We start from the raw sequence: 21,977 nt of genomic DNA, 5'->3' as shown, positions 1-21,977 counted from the left end.
ATGTTTCGGTCCTGCACACTTCTGAATGCTGTTATCTGGTGCTAAATAGCTGATACCTCCTACCCCTGAGCTGGTTGCACTTCAGTTTGGTCTAATATGATTCTCTCATGTTGCCCGTGACTCTTGGGTTTTTTTCCTCTTCAACATTAATAGTATGCTTTGGAATGAATCACAAAGCCTCCTTCTGCTCTTCACTTATGTACTAAACGTAATGTTACTTTCCAAATCACTTCTGAAAGGTGAGAGTCAAACAGAGAAATTAATCTGTGCTGAACTCGTGCAATAGCTCGGCTGATGGTAACAGCCGGTACCTCTGTGCAATCCCTTCTGCAACAGCAGAGATGACCCTTCCTTAGAGACCAGCACACGAATCCCAGCCTGAGCCCTGGCTGTGCTCACGGGCTGACTCTTCACTGCATCTCCCAGGGTTCGACTCAGCAGCACAGTGTTATCGAGAGCATGGCAGCGCAGGCCGTCCCTGGTCCCAGCCTCCCGTACAGTCCTGCTGCTTCCCCACCCCAATTAGTGCTCGTTTCATATTGTACATTTGATTTGTTTCTTTATTGAATTTCATCTCACTGATCGCAAATTGCTGCTGAGGTTGTTGAGCTCATTTACAATTTCAGTTCTGGCACCTAATCACTTGTAAATTCTGTCCACTTAGTCCCCCCACAATTACTGCTGGGTTTCATTGCCAGCCCCAAGTTCCTGAAGCATCCCTAGCCGCACTGCACACTCTGGTGAGGATGACTTCCATCGTGCCACATCTGCCTTCTCCCCTGTCTGGTAGTTTGCTTATGGGCTTGTGCCAACAATGTTCCCAAAGTCAACCTGTAAACATGTATTACATCTCTTTCCTCTGATGTACCAGGCCTGATACTCTCAAGAACAGCATTAGATCAGTTTTATGTGATATGGCCTTACTAAAGCTTTACTAGACCGGCTTTTTCATCATCTACCAGTTCTCATGAATACACCATTCAATTATTTGTCCCAGGATCTTTCTGGATAGCACATTTCGGCTGCCTAATCTCTCCTGCACTGTCATGCTCCTGACTACTGGGCAGAGAGTCTTTCCCCCAGTCCTCTGACACTTCCCTACTCTGCCATCCCATCCCAAATACCCGATGAAGAACAAGTAGCTGTTTCAATCAGTCCCTTATGTGCCCCAGGGCAAATCTCCCAAGGCTGTGCCACTCAAACACATCCCAGCTGTGCCAGTTCCCCTGCGCTCTCCCTGCTGTGACCCACAGCCCAGCCCCTGATGTCAGGCTGAAACCATGTCCTCATAGACTAGGACCAAGCTCCATCTCTTCACATGTTGGCAGGGTCCTGTGTCCTGCTGTGAAGAGTCAGCACTGGAGGCTGGGGCTTGGGCAAAGGCAGGCAGTTGCACAAGCAAGGGCAGCATTGAGTCTGACGGAAGAAGCAGTCACTGCTCTCTGCCACCTGCAGCCCTGCAGCAGGCCAGCGAAGCTGTTCATAAGGCAGACATTGAACTGTCACGGTTTGGAGACTGGCATTTAAAACAAATGAGCACAGATTTCAGGTCATTATAAAATGCCAAGCAATAAACGCCAAGGTTCAGTAGCTGCTGTCTCTGTGCAGCAGGATGGAGCAGACTGCTGGAGGCTCTCAGTGGCCCTAATGCCCATGTCCCCGCTTGCAAATTCAAGCCTAAGTGAAAGGCCATCCTTAGCGACAGCCAATAGCAAAGAGCAGAAAGGCACCTAGGAGCAGCTTTCTAAACACCCTCAGATACTCCTGATGGGCTCTGTGCCCCCAGGAGGTTTTTATGCAAAGTCTAACAGGTGAATCAATGAAACCTTTGGAGATGCTGCCCAAGTAATTTTTTCGCTCACATACATCCATACAAGCAGAAAAAGGCAAACTTGGTTCCTGTGTGGTTGAATGAGCTAGTTAATCTCAGCAAGTGTGTTTCATTAAAATGCTGAAAGACCATAACCTGAAAGAGCATTAGCTCTAGTAATGTAAAACTGGCCTGCGAGCATCTGTGGAAGAAACAATCCCTGCAAAGCCACTGACAAAAAGAGGTTTAAATTCATCAGTTTGACTTTGCACTGAAACCAACTACTGTGCTGACGAAGTCACCTCACCTGTGACTCAGTAGCTAAGGGACGTGAGTGATCAGTAGTGTCCTGAGGTGCCTGATGCACACCTTGAGGCTTGAAGCCCACCAGAGCATCCTGTGATAGGATGGGAGCTGCGGCAGGATAGAGGTGAGGGCTCAGATCCTTCAGGGACAAATCAAAGTCTTCCAGGCTGGCTTTATTCCCTAAAAGCAGCTGCTAGGGGAGAGAAATGCCAGTGCACAGAGAGCCTGGTGGCTGGCGGGGGAGAAGGGAGGACAGCCCGAATGGCACAAAGTGGAGGCAGCATTAATTCTGGGGACTCTGCCCATCTACCTCATTGAGCTTTGACATGCCACCAGCCCTTGTTTTAAAGCAGACATAAGTCTGCCCAGCAGTCCACATCAATCTCAAAGATTCAGCAGGGAATAAGAAAGAGCCTTTTAGGTTTTGTAGGAGAAGAAAATGAACAGTTTTATTGGAAAACAACCACTTATGCTGTGAATGCAATTTTGAAGCCATTTTAAGAAAGCCCATGCCCACTTCAGCCTACTCAAAGGTCCTTCTGGGTGATGGCAAAGGGACCTGCACTCATTTAGTGTTTTCACAATCTAGCAACTGCCCTGGCCATGGTGCAGAGAGCCAGGAGATGCCTCGCCCCAGCCCTGCAGAGCTAGCGGTGGCCCCATAAGGCATGGATGAACTCCATGGGCTACTGCAAAAGGGTAGGAGGAAAGACCCAGATGCAGCAAGGACATCTGTAGTCCTGACTCCCCTGGGCAAAAGCATAGACTGATGCTGAGATCTGCTGGCACACGTGATTTATGCCCTACAAGAAGAGGCAGAATTAGGTCCAAAATACGCAGTGAAATATTTGCAAACCTGGAAGGTTTAGCAAGCCTCTTATCTCCAAAATCGTTTATGCTTTTAAAGATGGATATTGGCTTTTGCTGCTGGTCAATGCTAAACCGGCAGCAAGTCTCTGCAAATTGCTCTATGAACACACACATGTGCCAGGGCTAAACAAGTGTTTCTTTCCTAGCTGGGAAAGGATGGGTATCAAGAGAGCAGGCATTTCTTTGGCATCTTATCCTGTAAGTGAGATACAACAGGAACCTGGTCTTCAAGACTTCTCATAAAAAACAGTTGTTCAGTAAAGTATGTTTATGTAAGCAGGAAAGGGCACACTCACTTCCTGAGCAGCACAAAGCGTTAGCTAATTGCCTGAGGGTTTGGGTCATTTCAAGTATTTCACATCTTGAAAGATCAACAGCTTCGGTAATGGGGAAAAGCCCTGAGCAGCTTTCTCTGTATAGTGCACACTTGGATGGCATTTATCCTGAGGCTATCAATATTTACTAAAGATGGCTATAACATCACCTTGCTCTTGCTGCATTAGTCATGAAGGACACAGACCACAAAAACCTGAGAGCAAATGGACTTGTACTTAGTGTATGCTCCCCAGCCTATTGTAAAACCACTGGAATCCTCCTTCTCACACAAGGACATTTCATAGAGTCAGAGGGTTAGAAGGTAATTCAGGTTGGAAGAGACCCCCAGAACTCTCTACTCCAACCTCCTGCCCAATCTGAGGTCAAATGTAGTTGCTCAGGGCTCTACCCAATCTGATCTTGAAAACTTCCATGGACAAAGATGGCACAACCTCTCTGGGCAAGCTGTTCCATTAGTTAACTGCCTTCACAGTGAAAGCTTTTCATTATATCCAGTTCAAACTTCTCATTTCAACTCATTTCAGCTGTTGTGTCTCATTGTCCCTTTATGCACTGCTGGGAAGAGCCTGGCTCTAACTTCTTGGTGATGTCCTTATCGGCACTGGGAAGCTGCTGCTGGGTTCCTTCTCCAGGCTGAACAAGCCCAGCTTGACCATGCCATTACAGCCACTGCATGGGGCAGCTGTGGCCCACAGCCTGGGATCCAGCCATCCGGGGGCACTTACGATGTGGGTGTCTTTGGCTTTTTTAACAGAGGTAATAATTCATGCATTAATTCAGCACAAGAAAGCATCCACATGCCCAGAGTGAGCCAGACATGGAGGTCTGTGGCATTGCCCGTGTACAGCACAACCTGCCAACACCATTTACTTTCCTTAAATAAGGAAAAGAAGGAAATTTCAGGTATGATTTCTGCTTTTACATGTTTCAGGTTTTTTTTTTCTGCTCTAAGTATAAGTTTGAGATGGGCTTAAAGCAAACTCCCAAAGACAAATCCTGCTGAATGCCACAGGGATTGAATTCTACCTCTCCCTGTTTCTCTGCCCTCTGTCCTTACGATAACGTGACCAATATCTGCAGATTTCCTGCACCCTAAATGTAGTAGTCCAGGCATCAAAATCCACCTCCACATTTTTTTTTATTTCCAAAGCAGGTCTCATCCCAGCTAGCCTTTTTCCTCATCTCAGGCTTTTACCATTTACAACCTAAACTAAACTAGGTGTTCTCTAACGTTGTATTATTTCAGTGCTAATCACATCAGTATCTACAGCCAAGTCCCTGTAGAAGATGGCCTGGAGGGACCACAGAGCTGCTGCCAGCCAACTGAGCTGCAGGACTCATGTTTAGAAATAACATCTCTCCACCTGTCTGCTTTAGGAACCACTGTGGAGCCTTCAAGGAACACAAGTGTCATCTGAAATGCAATCACAGAGCACAACTGCAGCAGACTTAGTCCACTGATTGAAACCAAAGCTGAATGCTCTATAGCAACCACTCTGGGCGCATCAAGCAGAGACTAGCTTCCATAAAAGCAGCTCGCTGTCCAGTCCTTTTAAAATCAGGCCCCTTATTTAGGCACCTAGTTACAGAATTGGGAGTTTTTTTCCAGGCGGTGTTGGCATGGATGTGCACGTCTCAGTGATCATTTTATTTTATTTCGATTTTCATTGCAACTCATTTATGCTCATTCTGAAATAAAATGGCCATCAGGCAGAGCAGGAGACTAAGGAAATTACCCAGAACATGATAAAGAGCAATAGTAGCAGTTAGTATCCACTGCACCAGCATCGGAATGTGCACACTCAGGTTATTTATGAAGAGGTAGTGCTGTCTGAAGCAGATGTCCAGCTGCCAGCACACACATTTTACCATAATGCCCCCGATATTTACAGCTTTTCTTAAATCTCCACCTCCTGGATTCACGGGGATTTAAAGAATTTTAGATTTTAAAATGCCCCAATTTCCAAGTCAGTCTTAGGAGTTAGGGAGCTGATACACACATTTTGGACACATACCACCAGCTTGAATAAGGAATTGTGTTTTTCGAAGTATGCCAGGTATCCCTTGAAGACTGCAATTAGGGCCTGATTTTAAAACCACCTCTGGGCAACCTTCAAGTTTTGCAGGCATAATTATGTGCGGATGCAAAGCTAGAGGCTGTTTATGATCAGGAGGCCTTTAATGTTTTATTTTCTGGCTGCACGTCCTGTAGTCTTCTGTACCCTGTTAATGCAGATGTTTTCCCAGCATTAATGGAGACCGCCTTTTGCGAGGTGCTGAGTTATTCCCAAGAAGTGCGCTCTGCTACAAATGTATCCAGGAATGAAAAGGCTGTAAACAACTATTTATTCCACTTCCACTGCAGATCTAGAAGGTTCTGTTCAACACAGAAACTAAACCATGTCTCAGACACACCCTGCTGCAACCAGCATGGTTAGTGGCTAACATAGAGGCCCAGGTTTTCTATCAGCACCCGTCCTGGCCAGCCTGCTGCAACGGGAAAGCATCTCTTGCCTGGACCTTTCCTGCTAGGCAGCCCAATTCTGGGCTGCTCCTGGCTGGTGGCCACTCTTCTCAAGAAGAGTTTGGAATTAAAGGCATAAAGCAGAATTAGATCCTACTGGATTAGGATCTAATTAGGATTATTGAATTAGACCCAAGGTAGGACAGCCAAGGTGAGATACCCTGGGTGCAGTGCTGCCAAGTCAGTCGGTCTTCTGTTTTATCCATAGGCTCATATAAACTCCCAGGCCCATGGATGCTGCAACTAATGTGACTCTGCAACAACACAACTAGAGTCACTGCAGCAGTGGCTAGGACAAGCCAGGGGTGGGATGGAAAGACCCCATTGCACAAACTCTTGCCAAGTCCATAGGAGCTTCTCTGCAGCAAGTAAAGCTCTGACAAAGAACCTGGCCCTAGTGAGTAGCATGAAGCCTCCCTAGAGATGAGCTGTCATTGCAGAAACTTGACCACATGAATAAGAAATCCAAGTATGCCCAGTGTTTACCCTCCATCTGCTCATGCTGCCCAGGAGATACCACTGCCTGCAGACATCTCCATCCTCTTCCTCACAGTTAAGCTCCAGGACACAGCTAGGGTGCCCACAGTTCTCTGCACTGCTCACCCCAACGCTCAGTCGAAGCTGTGAATGTCAACAGGACCCTTGCCAGGCTTGAGAGCACACATAACTTCACTTGTGGAAGACAGTTCAGAGGATGTGTAACACTGAATGCACTCATGTCATTTGTGGAGGCCCTTCATTTGGTATATGGGAGAATGGGGACAGACAGATGCATGAATAAAGGGCCCAATCCCGACCCTGCCTGTGAGGGAAAAGCATCAACACTGCTTTCTGTAGGCTGTGGCATCCTGAGCTTCCCAGGGAGACCAGATGCCCCAGTGAAGGGATTTCTATTGCTTAGCTTCTGAGAAACAAATTCACAGCCTGAGCCAGTGTATCAGTGAAATGAATTTTTTGCTACAATATAAAGGTTAAACAGCAATAAAGTTGCTAAGGCATCAATTCAATGATAGAGATATATAAAGGCCATCTTTTTGCTAGAATAATTCAGCCAAACTGCACAGACTTTCCAATTTATACCAGCAAAACATACAGCCCATGGTGACGGAGCAATGTGGTCTTATAGTACAAAACCAGTGTTGATGGATAGCTATGTGCCCTGGCTACTTGCCAGGCACAAATTAACCATCTGAGCTACCAGGATGGATGGCTAGGGGCAAAAATATAACTGCTATCATCTCAATATTAGGACTGGTCTAAGTACTTCATTACCAAATCATTATTCTTGCAGACAGCCTCACACAGTGGGAAAATGTTGATTTTATTTAATTGAAAGAAAATTCTATTGGCCGACCCTGGGCATATTACTATAATGGATTTCTTAATATCAATGTAAGTATATAACCGCTTTATTCTATTGCTTCTCTATACCTTGGAGGTTCAGAACCAATGACCTGATGTCAGCTCATACTAGGGGTGCTCTGAACTGGAGCATCATCTCTCCATCCCCAGGGATGCACTGGTTAATAGGCTGATTTCACATAGAGTGAGTTAAGTGTTTTTCTCCTGGCATGTGCAAGCTGCACACCTGCACTGATGTGGTCAACATGAGAGCAAGAAGGGACTTGCATGCATTTGCAACACCTACCTTAATGCAGCAGAAGCAGCATTAAGGAAGGGTGAGCAATTCATGCCGAGGGATATGCATGCCAAGCATAGGAAAAAGTAGCCTGTTGCCTGAACCCTGCTTTCCTCTCTGTCATCTGAGTACCTCCATCCCTGTAGTAAGAGGAGCAAACTAGGACTGCAGGGAGGTTTGGCTTGTTTATGCTATAGGTTGGGGGGGCTTGACTCCCAAGAAGCACCTGTGCTTAGAGGAGAGGGCTCACATGCACTTCTGATGGGTTTGTCAAGGCTGCAGTGACATGTGCAGCTGATCCTCAGCATCTGCTAAAAGCCCTCTGATTTGTGATTTAACATCAGCTGTTTGCTGGTGTATCTGCTGAAGCTGAGAGAGCTCTGGCCTTGCTGCTTGTAGGGGTATGGTAGACCTTAGGGGGAGAAGGAGTAAGACATGCTGCTGCCCAGGTCTCCTCGTCTCTGTTGCTTTATGACTTCTGTGTTCTCTGTAACCAGACTGAGCAAAAAGGAATTAATAGTTTTAGGGCCTCGAGCTACCAAAATGACCTTGCCATCCTAAGGCAAGCAGCTCAGCCAAGCTGCAGCCAACTCAGCCCATCACTGTGGTGGATTCCTTCTGGTGGGAGATCTGTAACTCCCCAACATTCCTGGCCAGGATTGGGCTGACCCGTCCCCATGCTCAAACCTGATCTCTCTTGCCTTTCTCTCAGCTCAAATCAGAACAGTGTTATTCCCAGCCTCTCACCTTGCCATCAGTGGTGACTGCAGCAAAGACCGTGGAGGAGTAAGGGGACCATGCAACATCCCCTACAGCAGAATTCAGGTTATAAATAAACATCGGAGTCCTGTAAAAAAAGACCCAGAGAGAAGAACTCATTAAACACATGCTGCTCTGGAAGTGAAACATTGAGCTATAAACACTTTGATGCTGAAGCTTATGCTGTTCGAGGCCAGCTGCAGAACTGGGAGATGAAGTATTTCTCTATGTCAGATATCAGCCAGGGTCTGAGTCAAAGGCAAAGCAAAGCTGAGCATCAACCCAAATGGGTCGGGATTGTCCTGCTGCGATGGGAAGAAAGGTAGCATGTATTTTCTTTCTGAAAGCATTTTGAAAGCTTTCCCCCAACACACACAGCAAGATGGAGTCTCTCTGGTTAATAATCACATGGGAAAAAGTGATTTTCCCTCTCCGGACTTCTGACAACAACACTGAATATTAGAGCAGTATTGGCAACAGGAAACGTTTGACTCTGACTGATTTACAACAAAACCAATTTCCTTGATGGAAACCAGACATTCCTCAACCACTAACCCTGAACTTCATTATGTATTTTTAAATGTTCCAATTTTTTTTTTGCTTCTCTAGCTCTTAAGAGGTGTCTGGCCCCTGAGGCCATAAGCCAGCCTCTTACATTACAGCATTGCTCGAGAATAACCCTGCCACAGTAGGTCCTGCCTGAAGAAAGCCAGGTCTAAAGTGAAGCAGTCAGGCTCTGTGCTGAGCTGCACTGCCTGGCGAGTTCCTGGGGCAGCTGATGCTAAATCTTACACCTTATACCTGGGGAGTACAAATTTGAGTCATCAGCCCCAAAAACAGAGATAAGAGAGCAATTAGCAATATCAACACCTAAGAGGGAAACTGAGACTGAGGTATGAGCAGAGTCAGTATGTGCTGCTGACATGTCAGGCTGGACCTCCCCGCCCATGCCAGGACCCAGCAAGACCTACTTGATGGTGTGATCCCAGATCTTGACTGTCCAGTCAGAGCTGCAGGAAATGAAGACTTTCATGTGGTAGGGATTCCATCTGATTGAGTCCACGGGCATGTGATGGGCTTCAAACACATCCAGAAATTGTCTTGAATAGAATTTTGAACACTGCAATGGAAAGAACTAGTCAGTAATCAGAGCTAGACCTTCTTTTGGCGCTCATATTCCTACAGAAAGATGCCTCAGTACTTGTATGGCCTCCCAGGCTCTTCTGGGCTGGCTGGGAAGAGGTGGATGGTACCCTGAGGTCCTATAGAAAATAAATAATTTAGCACATGCTGTTTCACCTCACTTGCAGGCAGCACCAAGCTCTCCTCTGCAATACACAGAGGTAGGAATTGAAGTTGTCTGGTTGGATTTACAGCCAGAGCCAGGCCACGTACCCCATTTTCCACTGCAGGAGCTCCATCACCTTCCTGCCAGCCCAGGCTCCTGCCATGCCTCTGTAAAAGGCTCTTGGGAAAGGCAGGGGAAAACGGCTCTTGTGTTGCTCAGGAGCACACAGCACGGTGTGCATTTGAAGTGTCACAATTAAAACCTCCAGTAATGGTGCTCTCAGCGCAAGAATGACCTACCAAACCCTTCGGCTCTAAGGATTTTGGGAACATGAGAAAAGCCCCTTCCCTGCCCTCACCCTGTGACAGTCTGCTCTGAAAGCCTGCCCCGTCACATGGCTCTGCAGCTCTTTCTCTTGTGCCACTCGTGACTTACTGGAGGGGTGTGAGAACCACAAGAGGTTGGCCAGCACTCTGGCATGTCCCCGACGGGCAGGTGGGCCACCCTGTACCCCAGTCAACAGCAGCCTGTGAACTGGGCAAACCTGGCACACGCATGCAAAGGTCAGGCCAGCAGCATTACAGCTGCGGGTGCTACTGAATGGCGAAATGTAAGATGTATGCAAGAGCTGGAATACATTTGGGAGCCTTGGAAAAGTCACTTTATGCGTGAGTTCATGAAGGGGGGAAGAAGTTACAATCTGCTTGTCTGCATGAGCAGAATATGGGACTTGATCCAGATCCTATCAGTTCTGTGTACACAGAAAAATGAGGTCCTCCTGCCCAAACCTCCTCATCTCCAAGTGGACTGGAGGCTTACTTTGTTAGCAACGAGGACCTCATCTCACAACTAGTGTCCTCTTGGTTGTGTTCTCACACACAAGCTGTACCCACAGAGCACGTTGGGGTTGGTTTCAGGACTTTCTGTCAGTCTGCCCCAGTACTGTCACTACAAGGACTTTTCAGCACTTTTCATTACTCCCTAATGAATGCAGCAACACATCATCTGCCTGAGCAGCAGGATTGCTGAAGCGTTACATGACTTTAATTCTTGCAAACCAAAGCTCTAACTAATCATAAGGCTTAACTGTTTATTACACGTGACACTCACTGCCTGGGTACTCAGACCTGTTTTCTTTCGACGCCCTTGTGCACTGATGCAGGTACTGGGTTGAGCGTGCTGAACTATTCACACAGCAGCAGCTCCTGCGTCCCTGGGAGGCTTGCTGTGGTAGGAAATGGAAACAAGAAAGTGGCTCATGTTCCACTGAGATTTACTGACAGTGTCCATAGCTTGCTAACTGTTTGGTGCATACTCTGTCTCTGACTTGCTGTCCTGTGTGTAATTATGGGACTGAAATCTCCTTTAACAGCATGTTTCATAACTTCACTTCATAATTCTTAATGTTCAGTCATCAGGAAAATTGTTACTTGGCTTGTTTTAAAAGTCACTTTGCTGGGAACAGACAGGATGTGTCACTAGTAATTGACACAAGGAAGAAGCTGCTTTATCTGTCTGTTCTTCCAAGTATGTGCATTGAAGGTCCCTAATACCTGAGGACTTTGAAGAGTGAGATCCTAACCAGATTTGTCTGCATCCAACAGAACTGCAATGCTCAGTGCTCTCCTTTTAAAACCTTGTTGGGGCTGAGCCCTTGATCAGTGCAGCTCTCTGGGCAGTGGTACAGGAGGCCCCTCGTGCTCTGGGATGTGCTGACCCACAGCAATAGCTTTGCAGTCTGCAAATCTGGCCCAGAGCAGAGGCCCAGGCTCCAACAGGAAAGGGATCTGTGGTTTTCCTATAAAGCAGCAGCAAAAAGGGTTCTGTAGGGCAGATGCCCATCTGTGTCCCTTGTGACAAAGGAACATTGCATGTCTGCTTTAGCGTAAAGCCATACACCATGCTCTGGCAGCGCCTGCCAGCCCCATACTGTGTTCACCGCAACCTTTGGTATCGTCTCTGGTGTGCGAGACAGGGCCATGTTCTTCCCAACATGCATTTTGAAGAAACACCACAAACTTGAGAAAAACCTCAGAAAGAAGTATGACTTTAACAAAAAAAAAGAGTTTCTAAGCTAACTAGAACTGCTGGCAAAGTCTTCCCCTACTATTCACTTTAAAAACCCTACAGTTATTAGACACATGTCAGGATGAAAAAAACCACACTGGAAAATGTGATGCCTAATTCCTGACAAGACAGCTTTGAAGAGGATGAGTAGATTCAGGGAGCAAGCATTTGTGCAGCCTGTCTGATCTTCTAGAGCACTGCTCCAATTTGCTGACAGTGTTTTTCTGCTATTGAAATAGTGGTAGATGTGTGTGAACAGTAAATGGTATTTTTATTGTGAGACAGGAAAGCAAGAACGTGTCTATGGCAGTACAGGAAACCAGTATGAAGATGACTGGTGACAGGGCTACAAAACATAGGGGAGGGATACTGGGAGGAAAGGAGAACTCCAAGGACACAAAACTTATGAATAATATTCATTAACCATACTTCAGTTTACACTAGATGCTAGCCTGACACAAAACTCCTCCGCATGCATGGTGAATGGATGGTTATTAGCATCCTTATAATGTAGAGGGTTTCTTTAGTTCACTAACAGAAACATTAGGACTCTAGGCAATATAAAAATAAAAAAAATAATAATCTTTCTCAAAGGAGGTTTGTATTTGGCAACAGAAAGAGTACTGCCCAACACTGGCACTCCCAGGCAGATCAGGACACCCAGCTGCTCTTCAGAAACCACTGACACAAACGTGTCCTGTGTTGTTGTGGACAGCTGTTACCAGCAACACCACAGGGTCTCCTTGGTTTTTGCTCTGAACCTTCCTGTAGAGATCTGTAACAGAAATGCTAAGATTTGTAAAAAGGCTTACGAAAGGAAGGAGAGGTATGTGAATGCATCAGGAGAGACAGCAAGAAATAGTAAAAGAAATAACCTGTGTTAATTGATGGCAAATGCAGTCAGTCAAGTGACAAGACAAACAGACAGAACAAATAGAAGCCCCAAAGATAAGGTGGTGAGAAGATGAGGAACAGAATTCAAGCCATAAAATATCCAGACAAGGAAAACAACTTTGCCTAAGACAAAATAAGACTAGACTCTGAGGCAAACAATCACTCCATTACTAAAGGGTCACTGGAAGTTGGAGCCTGTCCAGAAACCAGTTTGTCATCATCATTTAAGGAAAACCCAAGAGATGTGATAAGGACTCAACAGCCAGCATACTTTGTCATCTGTATAACCTCAAGAAATTCTGTGCTGACCACACAGATACAAATGTCCTGATGCTTAGTATGAGAGAACGAGTATGAGTAAAGTTAGTTTTGTTTAAAATTAGAATAACCTTTTGGTGATTCTATACAGTCTTGCACCGAGTTTTATTATATTCATTTGTTGCACTCTCAAGCAAACTGCCTAAGACTGAAAAAAACCCTCTCTTACATGACTATGTTCAAATCTCATCACAATTTTTCTGTTGAAGCCCTGTTTATTAAGAAGTAATTCTCACCAAATAGTTGAAGTCACAATGATGTTTCAATATGAATCTCAGAGACCATACTTTTTGATAGCAAAGCTTAACAATTCCTAAACAGCAAATAAGATATGCAAAGAGGCAGTTTTGCATTACAGAATCACATTAATGCAGAAACAGTTTGTCCTCTATGTAAAAGGGCAATAGATAGGTCTGTGTGTAATAAAGATAATGATTTCTTGGCTTCAGAAACACTATTAACTAAGCCATTTTCAAAAATTCACCGTAATTGTTCTGCAGCTAGAGAATTAACATATTATCATGCTATTTGTGGGCATGCCTGGTCTTTGAAAGAGCACCTCCCTGAAACTCACTTTTCAATTTATTTAATAAATAATCTAAAATTCGGCCCATGTGGAGAGCAGCCCGTGTTTGATCCCTGACTCATACAGCATGTAAGGAGTCTGTCCCTCTCACTCAACATGCAGTGGCAAGGGCAACTGCAGCACAGAGACCAGAGCAGCTTGGTCAGTGCAGCCACAGGCCCCGGAGCTGCTCGAATGGCTGTGGGACCATCACTGTCCTCAGCATCCGAGCGGAGCAAGGCTCTGGGAGGCACTCCACAGGTAGCTCCAGTAATGGGTTCAGACGTGCAGTGTTTCAACAAAGGGTGTGATGAAGGTGCGTGGTAGTCCTTGAGAAATGTCTGGAGCAGCAGCTGACCCCAAAACTTTTGAAACTGCTCGTAGCAAACTCTCGGGCGATGCTGACGGTGCAAGCACTCTTCCCGCTGTTTGTGTGGATGGAGGCTTGCTTGTGCCAGGCACAAGATTTCTCTTCCCTGTGTTAGCCTATACAATCTGATGGGAGCCTCTTCCGGCCCATGGGAACACATGAGTTTTATAGGGCAGTGTTGCACAATGTGAGAGTGGTCCCACTTTTTGCTAAGGCTCACCAGTGCAGGAATGATTTGTTGCTTACCAGTAACCCTGAAATCAGGCTTAGCACCAACTAAAGAGAAGATCCTGTATAACAGTATCTCTCTGCATTTGTCCACACAAGAAGTGGTTAAAATATCTGCGTGGCTTCATGGTTCGGATGATTCCTTATGTCAAAACCCCATCCTAGTTCTAGTTTCACTGAAGATCATCCAAGGCAGGAACACCTACAGCTTTGTCAATACAAATGCTGCCAAATCCTGTTCCTATTCAGTCCTTCTCCACGAAGGATTTCCTTTGCTATGTAACTCAGCCAGGACACCAGACTGAACATTTTTCCTGAAGGGTAACTGATGGCCCCCACCTAACACTGACATCCACTGTCATACGCACTGACATCCATCACTCACCTAAGATTAGAGGAAGTTAAAACGTGGTTCTTTACTGCCTTTCAACCAGGACTAGACACAACAGTACCCAAACAATATGGAGTACAATATCCAGGGTATGAACTCCCGTGGGCGACCAGCCAACTCAGAACATCCGCCCATGACTGAACAGAGGCTTTGTATCCTGAAACCATCAACACAAAGACATTGCACCCACCTCACTGCCCATCGCCCATCAGCCCAGCCCCATCACTTCTCCCACCTCCCTTCTGCACCTGTCTTGTCCAATGCAAGTGAGCACTACTGAGAAATCCTCCCTAGATACTGACTGGCAGAGGGAGATATTTCAATCAGCATCATCCCTCTGGAAGGAATATATATTTGTTAAGTCTGTCTTGCCTAAATGATTGATATCATTTTCAGAATACGATTTCCTCTGGGTTCTTTTTCTCAGTTTTGTTTCCTTTCTACAGGCAGGACATGGGGAAAGAGCTTACAGCATCCTCTAGGGATGGCTGGATGGATCTGCTCTGCACATCAGCCTCCTGCTGATGGTCCACCTCCCACACTGAAGGGCTTTGGCTACAATATTAACAAAGCCCCAAAGCCAGCTCAGAGGAATGCTGTGCAAAACTAAAGTTATATGTTAGCAACTACTGGCTTTATTTTCAAAGCTAAATACAGCAGAGCTCAAAACTTCCTATTTTTAGCTTGATTCCTTAAGAAAACATAAAGTCTGTGTCCTGCTGTCTGCTTGTCTCTCCTCCCAAACAACTTTTGACCTCACTGGCAATTTCAGCCAAAGCTGGCTGCACGTGGGACTTGGTAATATTAAGCTCTTACATATCCTTTAAAAAGGGATGGCCATAGAGTGCAAACATCAGGCCAGTGCCCCCATCCCGGGAAAGGCAAGCAAAGCTTTGCTGCTGCCCTCACCACATGGCTGGAGATGGCTGGCTGACAGCTCCCAGCTGGCTCTGGGCACCAAGGCATCAGGCTGCAGGAGGGCATTGGAGGGGAAGTAGCCAGTACTGTCTGCAGGAATCAAGGGTTATATCATGGAGTGATCCCACGATCACTGAGCTGGGAACAGCATAGGGGTGATGAGAGGGAAGAAGGATTACAGTACATAGTGAGGAACTGGCAATAGGAAGGCAAGGAGAAAGGGGGACTGGGGAAACGATCTGGGATGTAACTGTGGAAGGGAAGGGCTGCGGGACACCAATCCACAGGAAACAATGCTTCATTAGCCTCACTGCTCATGGGATAACAGGTCTAAAAAGGAAAAGAGATTTTTCCTGCCATTTCCCCATAGCCATGAGAACAGAGGATCAATGCCTTTTAACTTCTGCTCTGATCATAGTTAGCGTCTCACTTGCACAGCTGCAATCTGCAAAGCATTCTGGGATGCAGTTTGCATGAAAAACGTTTCTGCAAAATAAGGTCTTAATTGGGTCTGTGCAGAGAGCTGCCTGTGACCCTCTGTGGCTCTGTGCTGGTCTCAGGCTCACCACAGGGATCCAAGGGCAGGACCAGGCTCTGAAGTTGCACTTTGTTACTGCCTGAGCAAACAGTTAAGATGATGAACCTGAAAGACAAGCATGGGTCAGGGGATGTAAAACAAGGGACAAAGAGACCATTCTTACCTTGTAGATCTTTCCCTCTTCAGTACCAACAAGAAACAAATAGTCTATCTCTTTGTGAAAATCAAATGATGTCCCACAGCCTGTTAACAGAAGAAAGGTCTGTCAGACAGAGAATTGTTTCATCTGGCCAGCCCATGCTCCCTGCCTATGGTACACACACACTGCCAGTATTTTCAGAAGTGATTTATTTCTTTTCTGAAGAAATTAGAGCCACCCCTTCTGCAAACACTTTCCAAGCTGTGTCTGTCCCCAAGACCTGCAATTTGAAAAACCAACATAGAGAACAGGAAAAGGAAACTGGAAGAAGTGGAAGGGAACTGGAAGAATAGATTGGCCTGGGATTCACTTTGGTAAAAATTTAAAATGCCTGGTGCAAATGTAAGAGTCATGAAGATGAGGCCAGCCTCCTATTAGGGAAGAACAGATCTTTTCTATTTGTTTAGCATTCACAAAAATATAAACAGTTTTCCACACATAAAAGAGCCCAGAGAGAACACACCACATCATACCTCCCTGTGCCCTTTCCATCCTTAGCTCAGAAGCCATTTAGCAGGCTCACTTTAGTAAAGCCAATGGCTAAGGATGTAATTTGGGAGGAAATCTTCTGCCAGGCACAGAAGCATTCTCTTCAAAAGCACTGAATCGAGCAACATTGTGAACCGTGTTTAAAACAGGTGTCAACGACAACATGATGTGACTCCTTGAGATTTTGTGGCTTCTGCTCCTGAGGCAGATGCAACATCATCTAAGAAAGCCAATTTGCGTGGTGGGGAAAGAAAATTTCAGCAGGGTCCTCGAGCAGAAGATGGGATGTCTGCTGAGTGCCAGAGCAACTTGGAGCTGTTGACCAGCAGGGACACCCACAGCAGTCACCAGATGAGAAACAGGAACAAGCAGACAAGGCTCAGAAGCACATAGTTACAGAGAACTTTCTGCAAAGGCAGCTGTCTTAAGAGTTATGTCTTAAACACGAACAAAATGTAGTCCTCAAAGGAATTGTTAAGGTCATTTCAACCCTGTAATACTGTCTGCATTTTTAACATTTAAATAGATTGTTAAATATTCAAGACGAGTCTTTGAAAATCCATTTCCCAATAACACTAACAAATAATCCCAAAACCCGAGGGAGTTCTGCAGTGTACTGCTTTAGCTGGTCTCTTGCAACCTATGTGGCAATGCAAACCTTCTCAAAACCGATTTGCTCAGCGGTTACTAGCCTAGAAACACAGCAACCCTTAAATGCAGAGCAAGTGCATTCTCCAAACCCAGGCCACAGCTTCACAGCCAAACACAGGTGCAGCAGGATGATTTGGGGAATCCTCAATGCTCCCTGTGCAGTCCAGGACCTCCAGAGCTGACTCATCCCATCCTATCTCAAACACAGGATGGTCAGGATGAGAGGATTCAGACTAGAAGGACTGCACTGTCTCCACCCTGTATGGAGGGAACCTAACATAGTAGCTCAGAATAGATACTGTGCTTTTAGAGAGCCAAAACTCAACGAGGTACTTCACATCACTCAGCTGGATGAGCTGTGCATCCAGTAGAGGGCAAAGGTCGCCTTTCTCCTTGATTTGGTCAGTCAATGTCTGGTTGGAAGAACAAAACTGACTTAGTTTTGACAAATACAGGTAACGCCTGTGCCTTGTCCGCATTGGGATATCCCAGTAAAATGGACATTTTTTGAATTAATGTTCATCTTTTTCTGCAAGTAAAGACAAGACGTAACCAGCAAAACTTGACTCAATTAGAGGCCATTGCTCCAGACAGACTTTGCCTGCTACACCATGAAAGCAAGGAGGAGTAACCCTTCTTTAGCTCCTTTCCATCTCAACACTCCACTCCCAATTTAATTCCCCAGAAGGACTGATTAGAAGCTTTGTGTCAGTAATTAATCAGCACGGCAAGGACTTGGGCTCCTACCAGGATTTTGCAGCTGCAGCCCCTCTGGCCCCTCCGTCGTTGTTCCCTCTACTGACAGCTTGATGATGTCTGTATGAACCAGCCCACTCTGCAGGCAGAGGAGATTCCACATGAATAACATGCTTTACAGCAACAATACAGAGACATTCAGCACTTTGAAATGGCAAGTTTTATGGAGGAATTTTAAAAAGCTGTCCAAAAGTTGCTTGATGTTTCATGCTCACAGTTGGCAACTTGCTAACATGCTGTTTTACATAAAACCTCCAGGAAACTGATGCTTTGGTGCACTGGAACTGAGAGCCACTGGTGCATCACCCAGACACACGCATCTGACCTGGAAAGCTTTGACTTTCAGGGTCAACGTTTTTGAGTGGAGGTTGATACTGTCAGCTTAAATCACTGTGTTAAGTGAAATCACCCTGCGTGGTTTAAGATGGGTATTGCATATTATCATGGAGCTAACTACAACACACACAAATGGATAGTAACTTATCACCTTGCCAGTCTTTGCTTCTTACCATCTTCCTATTATCCCCACAGCACCCTCAGTTCCCAATACTCACAACGTCATGGGCTCTGATATTCAAATAACAACAACATCTAGCAAGCAGCTCCCCCAGGGGAAAAGTGCCCCATGTTGCTGTTATCAGCAGAGCTCTAAAGAGCTCTCATTGCAGGCCACAACACTGCTGTGCTAGGTGCTGTATGAACGAACACAGGGCAAAAGGATGTGCCCCATAGAGTTTACAGTTGAGGCAGGAGACAGAAGACAGATGAAAATAGACACAATGTGGGTGAGCATGAGGAAGCGACGAGAGGGCAAAGATCCATTCTTAGACTAACTTTGGGAATTAAAATACCACTGCAGAATGAAGTTGGTTGTGAATACAAGAATACCCTGGGGCTGATAAAAAGAATAAAGAACTAAAGATAAAATTAGTGAGAAGTGTGGGCCGAGGACTGGATGTTTTCATGAATCTGCAGATTTCCCACTGGAGTACTGTGAGAACAAAACATAACTTCTTAGCTCAGTGAATCAAGCTTCAGTTGGAGCTTCTCAAAGCCCACAGCAGGACACAGGTTGAAAAAGATTCTGCCTGGCAAAGTCAATCCCAGGGAACTGCATGTTAGGGAAGGTGGGAGAAGACTTTGTGAGCATCTGTTCAGTACTGCAGTTCATAGGATCATAGAATCACAGAAGGGTTTGGGTTGGAAGGGACCTTAAAGGTCATCTAGTTCCAACCACCCTGCCATAAGCAGGGACACCTTCCACTAGACCAGGTTGCTCCAAGCCCCATCCAACCTGGCCTTGAGCACTGCCAGGGAGGGGGCATCCACAGCTTCTCTGGGCAACCTGTGCCTGTATCTCACAACCCTCACATTTCAGGGGGGACAATGTTCTGTAAGATATTTTTGTCATGTTTTGGAGGTACAAATTTACAGAAGGATCAAGAAAGGTCAAAACCCATAAAATAATGTACTTCCTTCTTACTAATTTGCACTGCCATGCACCCACGTGCCCTGGCCTATTGATGGCAGTAACTGTTCTCTGAGAGAGCAGCAAGAAGCAGGACAGACTTCTGCAGCCTGCAGAGTCCTACCTTCCGTTAGTGACTCTTCTTGCAGTACGTGGGTTACATCAAGTCGGATTCAGTGGGTTAAGGCAGGAGTGATGCTAAGAAAGAGGCCATATGTGCTGGTGCATGTGTGCAAGAATTGGAAAGAGCAGTGTCCTGAGCATGCAGGAACAGTGCATATTCCATGTGCCACTTGCTGCCCATCCAAACACGAGTGCTGACGGGCTGCAAGGACTAAGGACATGCTGAGCAGGCATTTGCCTCTGCTCAGGCTCCCATGTCTGCCTGCTCTCCAGACAGTGTCTGCTGTTTCCAAGCCATGGCTGGTGGCCATATGAGTCTGGTCTGAAGAGCAGCTTTGGAGCTGCCCGCAGCTGATCATGCTGATATACCTAGTGTGTCTAACAGAGGTCAGACACATGATCTGGGCAGGCCCGGAGATGTGCTAGCACACTTACTCTCTATTCTAGTAGAAAGGCAAACCGCATGAGACCTTCTCTCTAAGCACACACCTTTCTGCAGCCTTTCTCTGAAGATGCCTCCCAGCACCTCCACCTGGCCAAGGCCTCTATGGACAGCTTCTGTGGCCTCTCACCTTCACAAAGAATCTTACTTGTGCTGACTTCCCTGTTGTGCTGCTTTTATTTTGTACCCAGCTTTGCAGTCTGGAAAATACATCTGTTCCTGGGGCTGTTTGTCGCCAGAGCCATTCATGTATTTCTCTGGGTAAACAGACTGTCAACAGTCTGGCCTTCCAGGAATACTGAACAATAATATGTTGCTTCTGCCTAACAATTGTAAAGCACTTTGTAAGCATTAGTGAATTAGGCCTTGCAGCTGCCTGGTTCCCTTTGGTTGTTACTAGCCTCAAGCGACGAAGGAGGCCCAGAGCTGTTCAGTAATTTAGCTCTAGGTCATGTAGAAAGGGTGAACTATAGTTACTAATCAAACCTGGGATTGCTGAGGATCAGCCTGAGAAGCAGTGTCAGGCTGCATCCCAACTGATTCCTTGATGTGGCTCTGACAGCTCTCCTTTTTGATAGGCAACATGTGCACCCAAGGTGGGAGAGTAGAGTCAGACAGCTGCAGAAGTCATGCATCGTTCCTCGCCTTTTTACACCTTCATGATGACCCACAACCAAGACAAGACGGTAGTCTATGCACACACAGCTCACATGCTGTCTCGTGAAGTTTGTCCAAAGTGATTGTGCCCATTTCTAACAGAGACAACCACTATGGTCAGGGCAGACCCTAGCTAACATTCGACAACTCTTCTATCCAAATTTTGAGTGTGGCTTGACAAACATCCATCTGGAAGTAAGAACGAATTTATTCACTTTCTGCTCTCAGCTTTGGAAGTGTCAAACAGCTGTCAGTGTTTGAAGAAGCTTTACTTCTGGATAGTCTTGTCAAAAAGATTAACGCTTTCTTTCATTTATTCCCTATTTGCAGTATGGATTTGCAGAATAGAAGACCTCTGGAGTCTCTTCAATTTTATTCTAAATAAAACCCAGGGATAGCTCTTTTGTAAAACTGGAATTCAAGCAGATTGTCCATTTCTTCTTGCTGGGTACAAAACCACAAATTGTTACTAAATGCCCTTTTCATTCTGTTTCTTGCTTTCACTGTTGAATCTCTGTCCAAAAAAAGAAACCAGACAGCACATAAAGCTTCACTGTTTTCCACTCCTGCCTGCTAAGTACATACCAGCTCTGGCAATTTCAGAGGTAACTTCACCTTAGAAAATCTTAAAACAGTGCTTTTCACATGGGTGTGGCCAAGTATATAACAGAAGTGCAAGGAATAAGTAGAAATGACATTATGCTAAGCGGATGCAGGTCTTAGAAGTCACACCAAGGATGCTTAAGTAGGTATATCTACAAGCTCAAAGGACAGAAAAAAACCAGCTTATGACGTGGGAACACAGTTAAGCACAGATGAATCACAGAAATGTTGCAAAAGACCCTCCACCAGGTGAGCTGCCATCAGAGTCCATCTGCAGACTCTTAGGTTGTCCCAGTTGTGGCAGGGGGGTTGGAACTAGATGATCTTTAAGGTCCCTTCCAAACTAAACCATTCTATGATTCTATGATTCTGTGATTTCTTTGAAGTAAGAGACCCAGTGTTTCTTGCCTCCTAAGTGGAGCAGGCTGAGCACACTCAGTTACTGGGGCTCAACTAGTAGGTGTAACCTTTCAAGTCACCTCAACTGGATGTGTTTAGCTGTAGGCACCCACTTCAACATAAATCTTTTGGGCATCTCTATACAGGGGATAAAACAGGAGCTGAGTGCTGGGACAATGTTATCCTGTCCCTGTCTAGGGAGCTGAGAGCTCTTTTGGGAGAAGGACTTGGGACACACTTGCAGGAGGGATTTTTGTATCTAAAGCTGCATGTATGAAGCTGGAGGAGTTTATAAAAAAGAACTTAATAATCAATGCAATCTGCATGTGCCTACTGTGTTCATTAGAAGAGGCTTCCACTCCTTAAGTG

General features: G+C 45.8%; 1 protein-coding gene across 1 annotated transcript in view; it reads right to left on the bottom strand.

The window, feature by feature from the left end:
* The window catches only part of DNAI1 (dynein axonemal intermediate chain 1), a 147,491-nt gene that overhangs the window by 36,678 nt on the left and 88,836 nt on the right, over window positions 1-21,977 (bottom strand). The window contains exons 15-18 of the mRNA XM_068422106.1: window positions 17,908-17,995; window positions 15,985-16,064; window positions 9,216-9,364; window positions 8,233-8,332 (exon numbers count right to left, since the gene is read on the bottom strand). Of these exons, the coding sequence (XP_068278207.1) occupies window positions 8,233-8,332; window positions 9,216-9,364; window positions 15,985-16,064; window positions 17,908-17,995 (417 nt within the window). The remainder of the gene's footprint in view (window positions 1-8,232; window positions 8,333-9,215; window positions 9,365-15,984; window positions 16,065-17,907; window positions 17,996-21,977) is intronic.

Source organism: Nyctibius grandis, chromosome Z (assembly GCF_013368605.1).
Source record: "Nyctibius grandis isolate bNycGra1 chromosome Z, bNycGra1.pri, whole genome shotgun sequence".
NCBI lineage: Eukaryota > Metazoa > Chordata > Aves > Nyctibiiformes > Nyctibiidae > Nyctibius > Nyctibius grandis.
The sequence above is the reverse complement of the archived record's forward strand: the minus strand, read 5'-3'. Positions and strand labels throughout refer to the sequence as shown.